At 42.8% G+C, this 11210-nt stretch overlaps 1 protein-coding gene across 2 annotated transcripts in view; it reads left to right on the top strand.

Annotated features, from left to right (window-relative positions):
* The window catches only part of catip (ciliogenesis associated TTC17 interacting protein), a 78315-nt gene extending 69688 nt beyond the window's left edge, over positions 1–8627 (top strand). For both annotated transcript variants that reach the window (XM_072579983.1, XM_072579982.1), the window contains one exon: positions 6417–8627. In XM_072579983.1, coding sequence (XP_072436084.1) covers positions 6417–6638 — 222 coding nt within the window. In that variant the 3' untranslated portion in view covers positions 6639–8627. The remainder of the gene's footprint in view (positions 1–6416) is intronic.
* Positions 8628–11210: the final 2583 nt, after the last annotated feature.

An 11210-nucleotide genomic window follows, 5' to 3' on the forward strand; every position in this document is an offset into this window, starting at 1 on the left:
TTGCTGCTCAGTGCATTGACTCACAGAATGCTGCATTGCTGCTCAGTGCATTCAGTCACAGAATGCTGCATTGGTGTTCAGTGCATTCAATCACAGTATGCTTTATTGCTGTTCAACACTGATTCACTGCTCAGTGCATTGACTTACCGAATGCTGCATTGGTGCTCAGTGACACTAAAGGAATGGTGTTATTTTTCCAAGTCAGGACTGTGTGGTTTGGAAGGGAACCTGCAGGTGGTAATGTTCCCATATATCTGCTGTCTTTGTCCTTCTAGATGGTAAAGGTTGTAGGTTTAGAAGGTGCTGTTGAAGGAGCCTTGATCATTCTACAGGAGTGATAAACTTCAATCATGAAGGTGGAGAGAGTGGAACTGTTCCTTGGAAATGAGGAGGCTAAAAAAAATTTGACAGTTTCCAACATCACAAGGGTTCTGGACTAAATAGATAAGGAGAAACTGTTCCCGTTCATAAAAAGTTCAAAATCAAGAGGGATACGATTGGACTCTATTATACAAACAAGTAGTTAGGGTCTGGAGTGCACTGCCTGGCAGTATGGTGATGGCGAGTTTAATCAAGGTATTCAAGGATGGCATTAGATGATTTCACATGATATTATCATATCCTTGTCTGAGACAACACCGGACGTTCTGTGTATGGTTTTGGTTTCAAAGGAAGGATATGCTTGCTTTAGAAGTAGATCAGAATAGATTCACTAGAATAGCTCCTGGGCTGAAAGGATTAGCTCACAAGGAAAGATTGAGCCAATGACCATTACAGTTTAGATAAACAAGTGGTGATAGTAATATGTAGGGTTCTGTGAGGTTCAACAGGGAAGATGTTGGAGTATATATCCTCCACTGGAGGAATATAGAAATTGAAGGAAAGATCAAAGATAATGGATCCTCCATTTGAGATAGAGCTGAGAGGAAATTCTTTTCGTAAAGGGTTATTAGCCTCTGGAATTCTCTTTCCCAATGAGTCATTTATAATGTTCAAAGCAAAGTTAAACTTGATTATACTTGATTGATATTGGAGTCGAGGGTATATGTTGTATGATGATACTGTCAGATTCGAAGTTATTTTGTCCTGCTTTTTTTTATATAATTGATGTTGTAAGGTAGAGGTAAGGAGCTGTCTCTAAGAAAGTAAATAATTTAGTCATAGAGTCATAGAGATGTACAGCACGAAAACTGACCCTTCACTCCAACCCGTCCATGCCGACCAGATATCCCAACCCAATCTAGTCCCACCTGCTAGCACCTGGCCCATATCCCTCCAAACCCTTCCTATTCATATACCTATCCAAATACCTCTTAAATGTTGCAATTGTACCAGCCTCCACCACATCCTCTGGCAGCTCATTCCATACACGTACCACCACCCTCTGTGTGAAAAAGTTGTCCCATAAGTCTCTTTTCTATCTTTCCCCTCTCACCCTAAACCTATGCCCTCTAGTTCTGGACTCAGGGAAAAGACTTTGCCTATTTACCCTATCCATGCCCCTCATAATTTTGTAAATCTCTATAAGGTCACCCCTCAGCCACTGACGCTCCAGGGAAAACAGTTCTAGCCTGTTCATCCTCTCCCTATAGATCAAATCCTCCAACCCTGGCAACATCTTTGTAAATCTTTTCTGAACCCTTTCAAATTTCACAACATCTTTCTGATAGGAAGGAGACCAATTTGCGAGGGGTTGGTGTTTGTTTTAAAGTTGGAACAATGGATGCAGCATGGGAGGGCTCATCTCTTACAGACCAGGATTTCTAGTCATTTTTTAGGTTTAATTCTCTTAATGCTTTTTCCTCCTGGATTGGAGAACTGCATGTGAGAATCTGTGTCTGAGTTTGCCTTTTTGCTGAGGAGTGTGGTTATGGGACGTTACTATATTGGAACGGTTAATTAGTAATAGGTATTGTATCTGTTATCCTGTTAAGTTTTCCAATAGTTGTTATTCCAAATTCCTCTTTCTTTTGTTTGTATGTTAACTAAAGCGTTTAAATAAATTGTGTTTTGCTTAACATCGGGTAGTTTGACCAGTCGCATCGTATCTGGAACCATGGCACTTGCCATCTACCTTTAAAACAAAAAAAAGTTAGGGTATAGAGTACAATCTTAAAATAAATTGAGGGGGTCTGGTCCATAACAAGCGATAAGGCAGGAGAATGGGGGTAAAGAGCTTATGCTCAACATGTTCACTCTCCTGCTCTTCGGATGCTGCCTGACCGGCTGTGTTTTTTCAGCACCACACTTTTTGATACAGGACTGAGGGTGCTGTACTTAAATGCCAAGCATTATATGAAACAAGGTGAATGAGCTTGTAACACAGATTGAAACTGGCAGGCATGATGTTGTGGGTATCATGGAGATGTGGCTGTGAGGAGATCAGAGCTGGGAGCGAAATATCCAAGGAGACACATCCTATCGAAAGGGCAGGCAGATGGGCAAAGGGGTTGGTAAGAAATGAAATTAAATCAATAGCACAAAGTGAAATAGAGTTGGAAGGTGTAGAATCTGTGCGGGAAAAGTCGAGAAAGACCCAATGGGAGTTGTGTACAGGCCTGCTCATGGAAGACAGGATGTGGGGAGGAACATAAATCAGGAGATAGAAAAGACATGTAAAAAGGCACTATTACAATAATCATGAAGGACTTCAGTACACAGGTGGACTGGGAAAGTCAGATTGGTAGTGGATCTCAAGGAAAGAGATTCGTAGAATGTCTACGGGATGCTTTTTTGGAGTAGCTTGTGGTAAAGCCACTAAGGAACACGCAATTCTGGATTTGGTGAAATGCAATGATGCAAACTTGATTAGGCTGTGGAAGTAAAAAATACTCCTAGGGAACAATGATCAGTATCATAGAATTCACCCTGTAGTTTGAGAGAGAAGACTGAGTCAGCTGTAATGGTATTACAATTGAGTAAAGATGTTGTGAAACTTGAAACGGTTCAGAGATTTATAAGGATGTTGCCAGGGTTGGAGGATTTGAGCTACAGGGAGAGGCTGAATAGGCTAGAACTGTTTTCCCTGGAGCGTCGGAGGCTGAGGGGTGACCCTGTAGAGGTTTATAAAATCACGAGGGGCATTGATATGATACATAGACAAAGCCTTTTCCCTGGGGTGGGGAGTCCAGAACTAGAGGGACATAGGTTTAGGGTGAGAGGGGAAAGATATAAAAGAGACCTAAGGGGCAACTTTTTCACACAGAGGGTGGTAGGGGTATGGAATGAGCTGCCAGAGGAAGTCATGGAGGCTGGTACAATTACAACATTTAAAAGGCATCTGGATGGGTATGTGAATAGGAAAGGTTGAGAGGGATATGGGTCGGGTGCTGGCAGGTGGGACTAGATTGGGTTGGGATATCTGGTGCTGTACATCTCTATGACTCTATAACTACAAAGACATGGGGAGGAGCTGACCAGAGTTGATTGGAATGGGAGCATAGCAGGGAAGATGGTGGAGCAGCAGTGGCAGCAGTTTCTGAGAATAATTCAGGATGCACGGCAGAAATTTATCACAAAGAAAAAGAAACATATGAAGGGGAAGATTACTTAGATTACTTACAGTGTGGAAACAGGCCCTTCGGCCCAACTAGTCCACACCGACCCACCAAAGCACAACCCACCCAGACCCATTCCCCTACGTTTACCCCTGCACCTAACACTACGCGCAATTTAGTGTGGCCAATTCACCTAACCTGCACATTTTTGGACTGTGGGAGGAAACCAGAGCACCCGGAGGAAACCCACGCAGACACGGGGAGAATGTGCAAACTCCACACAGTCAGTTGCCTGAGGTGGGAATTGAACCCGGGTCTCTGTCACTGTGAGATGAAGCAACCATGACTGACAAGGGAAGTTGGGATGAAAGAAAAATCATACAATGTGGTGAGGATTAGTGGGAAGCCTTCAAAAACCAGCAGAAGGTAATTAAGAAAGCAATATGGTGGTGGGGAGTGGAAAAGATTAAATTTGAGAATAAGCTAATAATCTAAAAGAAGATGACAAGAGCTTTTTTAGATACTAAAAAGTGAGAGGGAGGCAAGATTGGACCACCGGAAAATGAGGCTGGAGAGATAGAAATAGGAAACAAAGAAATGGCAGAGGAACTGAAAAGGTACTTTGCATCAGTCTTCACAGTGGAAGAGACCAGCAGCATACCAGAACTTCAAAAGAGTCAGAGGGAAGAGATGAGTGTAGTGACCATCACCAAGGAGGAGGTGCTGGGTATGTTGAAAGGTCTGAAGGTAGATAAATTATCCAGACCAGACAGACTGCATCCCAGGGTTCTGAAGGTGATAATTGAGGAGATTGTAGAGGCATTGGTGGTGATTTTTCAGAATCAGTGGAGAGGACTGAAAAATGGTCAATGTAACGGCTCTGTTACATTATGCCAGTAATGGTCAGTGTAACGGCTCTGTTGCATTATGCCAGTAATGGTCAATGGAACGGCTCTGTTACATTATGCCAGTAATGGTCAGTGTAACGGCTCTGTTACATTATGCCAGTAATGGTCAATGTAACGGCTCTGTTGCATTATGCCAGTAATGGTCAGTGTAACGGCTCTGTTGCATTATGCCAGTAATGGTCAATGTAACGGCTCTGTTACATTATGCCAGTAATGGTCAATGGAACGGCTCTGTTACATTATGCCAGTAATGGTCAGTGTAACAACTCTGTTGCATTATGCCAGTAATGGTCAATGTAACGGCTCTGTTGCATTATGCCAGTAATGGTCAGTGTAACGGCTCTGTTGCATTATGCCAGTAATGGTCAATGTAACGGCTCTGTTGCATTATGCCAGTAATGGTCAGTGTAACGGCTCTGTTGCATTATGCCAGTAATGGTCAATGTAACGGCTCTGTTACATTATGCCAGTAATGGTCAATGTAACGGCTCTGTTACATTATGCCAGTAATGGTCAATGTAACGGCTCTGTTACATTATGCCAGTAATGGTCAATGTAACGGCTCTGTTGCATTATGCCAGTAATGGTCAGTGTAACGGCTCTGTTGCATTATGCCAGTAATGGTCAATGTAACGGCTCTGTTGCATTATGCCAGTAATGGTCAATGTAACGGCTCTGTTGCATTATGCCAGTAATGGTCAATGTAACGGCTCTGTTGCATTATGCCAGTAATGGTCAATGTAACGGCTCTGTTGCATTATGCCAATTTTATGCCAGTACAAATAAATCACAAAAGAGGAGAACAAAACAGACTCCCCTTCCTAGATGTTACAGTGAAACAAACAATTAATGGAGAACTTCAGACCAGCGTCTACAGGAAAGCGACACACACAGAGCAGATATTTAATGACGGAAGCAATCATCCCAACACCCACAACCAGAGCTGCAACAGGACATTATTTAAGCGGACCACAACACACTGCAGCCCAGAAACTACGAGCAGCTCAGTAGAAGAAAAATACCTAGACAGCATATTCAATAACAATGGGTACAAACCCAAACAAGCAGACACAACATACCCAGAAACTCTAGCCACAATACCATACGTCAAAGACATCCCTGAAACGACCACCAGGTTACTCTGACCCCTTGGCATCATGGTAGTCCACAAACCTACCAACACGCTTAAATAGCGGCTGATGAACCTGAAAAACCCTATACAAACAACCAACAAAATGAATGTGATTTACAAAATACCATGCAAGAACTGTAACAAACACTACATCGGACAGACAGGCAGAAAACTAGCCACCAGGATACACGAACACCAACTTGCCACCAAAAGACATGACCCACTATCATTAGGGTCAGGCTATATCCTTGATGTGTTTTGATCTGATACATAATAATTGGTAAAGGGATCAAGGGATACAGGAGGAAGGCAGGAGAATAGGGTTAAGAAAGATATCGAGAGTGTGATGCTGGAAAAGCACAGTAGTTCAGGCGGCATCCAAGGAGCTAGATATGCTGCAGTTCTCCAGCACCACACTCTTGACTCTGATCTCCAGCATCTGCAGTCCTCACTTTCTCCTAAAGAAAGATATCAGCCATGATCGAGTGGCAGACCAGACCAGTAGGGCCAAATGGCTCATTTTTACACTTGTGGCCTTCTAGTGGAACAGGTTTGATGGGCTGAATAGGCAAAAGTGAGGACTGCAGATGCTGGAAATCAGAGTCTAGACTGGAGTGGTGCTGGAAAAGCACAGCAGATCAGGCAGCATCCGAGGAGCAGGAAAATCGACGTTTCGGGCAAAAGCCCTTCATCAGGAATGATGAAGAGCTTTTGCCCGAAATGTCAATATCCTTGTTTCTTGGATGCTGCCTGACCTGATGGGCTGAATAGCCTACTCCAGTCCTAATTCTGCCTCAACCTCCACATGCATGTATTTTTGAGAATGTAGGATTATTTAATGTCTCCAAATGGCTGGTTAACACATCTCTTGTCTTTCAGGAGGCACTGAAGGCTGACTACAATAGCTACCTAAGGCACCACCCAGAGTTGAGATCCTTGATGGCTGACTTCCTAGAGTTTCTCCTCCTCCAGAAACCAGAAGATGTCGTTACCTTTGCTGCAGAATATTTTGCCCCTTTCTCCACCTTGCACACAGAACAAAACACCTTCCTGACCTCAAACAAGTCAAGCCCCTTCAAAGAACAGGGAGATTCAAAATGAAACGTTTGTTGATATACAAATTGACATTTATGTAGCACCTCAACACATTAAAGTAGTCCAAAGTGCTTTTTACTTCACGTGCAATTTGGCAGAATGCCACACGATATCCAAAATGTTTGCTCTTGCTCAATGCACAGCTGCAAGTCTCAAAATCAAAAGGTGCAAAAAAATTCAGAAGTGAATGTGCGCCAAGATTTGTAAACAGTTACAAGGGCTAGTGGGGGGCAACCAAAGATGAGAGTTTTAGTTAAGACATTACCAGTCCAGGGTTAATGTGGAACAGCTGCAATCCACTGAGATCTGCGCTTTCTCCCAGGTTCTTGGGACCAGAGTGTAGATAAACCATGAGGTACTTACATTAATCCCTATAAAAGCCCATTGGAAGGGAATCAAAAGCCATGGCCTATTGTGGGATGATTTTTAAATAGGTGAAAACAATGCACTTGACACCTTAATTATTTGATGAAATTGGTAATTAGGTCATTGCTGCCTTTTGAAAAAAAATTTCCTTGCTCTTTGAAAGAATTTTAAAATGTGTGGCACTGGAACAGCACAGGTCAGGTAGCAGCAGAGAGTCTATGTTTCAGTAGAAGATCTTCATCAGTCCTTCCTCTCCTGTTGACCCAACCAATACACCTGCACAAAACAAACTTCTGATCTCCAATCCTCACTTTCTTCTAGTCATCGTAGAAGAGACCTGTGTCTAACCCAACTAGACTTTCATTCTGATGAAAAAGACTTGAAACTGGGTTGATATACTGTGACCGTGTTACTCAACGCTTACACCAGCAAGGGAGGTGAATATGCTCATAAATGGAAGTGGATTATACCTTGATTTCTGGTTCATTTATGACCAGCACTTAGACGCTGGGGCCAAGGATCCTGAAATTTCCCAGGATTCAACTGGGAAGTAACCTTTGTCAGAAGGGTAGGGGTTAATTGGAGGAGGAAAGGGCCATTATTAACAGTGCTTCAAGCAAATTTTAAGCTAAGGACAAATATTTCTGATTCAGTTAGTTTCATTTCACTAATATTCTCAAGTGAATCTAGACTTAAAAAAATTCATTCTTGAAATGAAAGTCACATTGGGTCAGTGTTTGTTACTGAATTGCATACAGTTCAGGTCACTACCAAACCAGAAGGGTTTAAGATGTTGGAGGGTATTGAAAAACATTTCAGGATATTTCTTGGTATAGGGGATTTTAGCTACAGAGTAGTGTTGGATAGACTGGGCTTAAATGTCACTAGAATGCAGGAGGTTGATAGGTGATTGGAAAAGTGTAAGAGATTTGAATGGTACAATAGTGGGAAGTATGAGTCTTTTCTCATCAGGATTGAGGGGCAGGAAGAGTTTAGAAGGAAAGTTCCCTCTCCCACCAAAAGAGAGGGGTGGGTAGAATATGCTGCTGGAGGTGGAAGTAGATAATAGCATTCATAGCAGCACCTGGACACCACAGGAAGGGAATAGAGGGATTATAGATGCTGCAAGTGAAAATGGTTTTAATATAGAAGGACAGTGTTACTGCAGGCTTGCAGGGCTGAATTGCCTGTTCCTGTGTTATGTAGCCTGTGATGGTTGGATAGTTTTCTTAAAGGACCTGGTTTCAGGTCCCACCTGCTCAGATAGTCAGTGGGATTGTACTAGGTTATTTGGAAACTAAAGTCATTTGCCTTTACCTGCTTCAATTAATTTGCAGTGGGTAACCAACTAGGCAAGTGGGCATGGCAATGGCCCCACATGGAGACTATTGCTGTCATCCTCCTAAAGAGGAAGGAGGTCATGGGTCTAAGAAGGTCCATGCTGTTGAGGACCTTTACACTTCCTTAGTGAAGGAGCTACCCAGGCAAGGGTGGTAACAAACCTGCTGTCATGTCCACATTGTGCCCCTGGGGGAGGCTTTTACTCCCCAGGTATAGTGGGGGAGTTTGATTGTAATTGGCCATTAGTTTTCTGCCAGCTTGCTTGGCATTAAGTGAATTAAAGATTAAATGCAGTTAGACCAGAAAACACATTTGCTGAAGTGGTTAGGACAGCACACAGTGGCTAGCATGGCTGCATCAGCAGCAGGGGGCGAGGTTTGATTCCAGCCTCAGTCTGTGTGGAGTTTGCAGTCTCCAGTGCCTGTGCAGGTTTCCTCCCACAGTCCAAAGGTGCAGGTCAGGTGACTTGACCTTGCTAAATTGCCTATAGTGTTCAGTGCATTAGTCGGGGGGGGGGGGGGGGGGGGGGTGGGTTATTGAGGGTCAGAGTGGACTGGCTGAGCCAGAGACCCTATTTCCATTGTAGGGAATCCAAATTAAAATAGGTACCAAAATTAAACCAAGTTTGGTCACTTGTCTTAAAGTGATAGTACAAACCCCAGAGCATGATAGTAACCCTGTGCCAACTTCAGGTGTTGATTAGATAGGTGCATATATAGGGAGCCAGAATTGTTTTAAGAACATCACTAACCAACATGGATATCAAAGCTTTATTCAAAAATAAAAACATTTCATTAAGTTAACAGAATTCACAATAGAGGGGTCATTGAATGGTGTTTTAGTGGGCCCTCTGGAGACAAAATGCTGCAGCGTTCTGAACTTCTTGGCTGGTGATGGTGCGTCTTTTGTTGTAGAGAGAAAGCCTGGCAGCCTCAACAGCTATCTGGTCAAATAGGGATGACGACAGCTTCATCTGCATCAACTCCTTGGAGCTCCCATTTCCTGGATGTACCTGTGAAAAAAGTTTTAGTGCAGTAATGTAGAGTTGCAGCATTATACTGGAACTCAAGGTTAGCTATCAGCTACAGATGAATTTGTAGACCAGGACTTGAATAGTGGCATAGAAAAATCACATCAAAAATCAAGTCCAACAGATCTATTTGGAAGTACTGCTTTAGAGCACTAAACCTTCAGATAAAGGAGTGGGACAAGAATTAATTGGATAGGTACCTGGGACTATGTTATGGCCATTTTGGAGACATGGCTAGAGCAGGGTGAGGAATGGATCTTTCATTAAGAACAGGCAAGGTGGTAACAGAGGGAGAGGTGTGGCCTTGTCAGCCACTGTTATAGTAGCCTTGACAGGACTTAATGAGGTAGTGGGCTGAGGTTAGAAACAGGAGAGGTCACACTGCTTGGAGTTATAAAAATAGGTTTCTGCAGAGTTCCATGGAGGTGGAAGAAAGGATTAGCAAAATTGAGTAGGGTGAAAGGAACAGGATGGTCATTATGGAGGACTTTCCCAACATTGGAAATGCTATAACTCCAGTGTGGAAGACAGATCAGTTTGTCTAATGTGTATAGGAGGGTTTCCTGACATATGTTGAAGGGCTGATAAGAGGCCACACTGGATCTGGTGCTTGGTAGTGAACAGATCAGGTGTTTGATTTAGTGGTCAGTGAACCCTAGAGAGTGACCATAATTCAGTTACATTAGTTTAACAGTGGAAAGGATAATTACATGCCACAGGTCAAGGGTAATTATGCCATTAGGATGCTTAGAATGGGGTAGCAAAAATGCAGGGGATGCAGACAAAGGAAATGTGGAGCTGGTTTAAGGAACAGGTATTGTCTCCTTTGATAGGCATGTCCCTGTCAGGCAGGGAGAAAAAAGTGATAAGGTAGGGAACCATTATTACTACAGAAATTGCATATTTTGTTAAGGAGGCTTGTGTTGAGGGGCAAGTTGGTTCAGAGGAGGTGATAGAGTATTACAGATCAGCTGGAACTATTTAAAGGGAGTTAAAAATCAGAGGATATGAACAGTCCTTAGCAAATAGAATAAAAGAATCTGCAAGTTTTCTATTGACATGAGAAATAAAAGAATGATTAGGGTAGGAATAGGGCCAGAGAGAAGTGGGAAGTTGTGGACCCTGTGGAGATTAGAGGTGCGAAACAAACATTTCTCATTGGTTTTCACTCAGGAAAGAGGAGAATATTGTAGAGAAGAATTATGTATGAGATTAGACTAGAAAGGATTAAGATTTGTTATGCACAGGTGTTATCAATTCTAGGAGTGGAGGTAGACAAGTCCCCTGGGCTGGATGGGATTTCTGAGGATTCTCTGGAAAGCTAGAGAGATAGAGCCTTGGCTTTGATATTGGAGTCATCATTGGTACCAAATTTGTAGACAGGACTGTAGGATTGCAACTGTTGTGCCCTTGTTTGAGGGCAGTAGAAATGACCCAGGTAATTATAGACCTGCGAGTCTTACATTTGTAGGCAGGGTTTTATAAAGGATAAGAGATAAGATTCATCATCTAGCAACCAACAATTTGATTTCAGATAGTCAACATGGTTTTATCAAGAGCAGGTCATGTCTCAAACCTGAGTCTGAGAAGGTAACCAAGCATATAGATGAAGGTAGGGCATTTGACATGTTATATATGGACTTCAGTAAAGCCTTTGATATGGTTCCACATGATAGGCTGTTGGAGAAAATACAGAGGCATGGAGAGTGATTTAGCAGTCTGGATTAGGAACTGGCTTTCTGAAAGGTAGCAGCAAGTGGTGGTTGATTGAAAATATTAAGCCTAGAGTCTGGTTACTAGTGGTGTGCCACAAGGATCTGGTTTGGGATCACTGCAGTTAA

This window comes from Chiloscyllium punctatum, chromosome 10 (genome assembly GCF_047496795.1).
Source record: "Chiloscyllium punctatum isolate Juve2018m chromosome 10, sChiPun1.3, whole genome shotgun sequence".
Taxonomy (NCBI): Eukaryota; Metazoa; Chordata; class Chondrichthyes; order Orectolobiformes; family Hemiscylliidae; genus Chiloscyllium; species Chiloscyllium punctatum.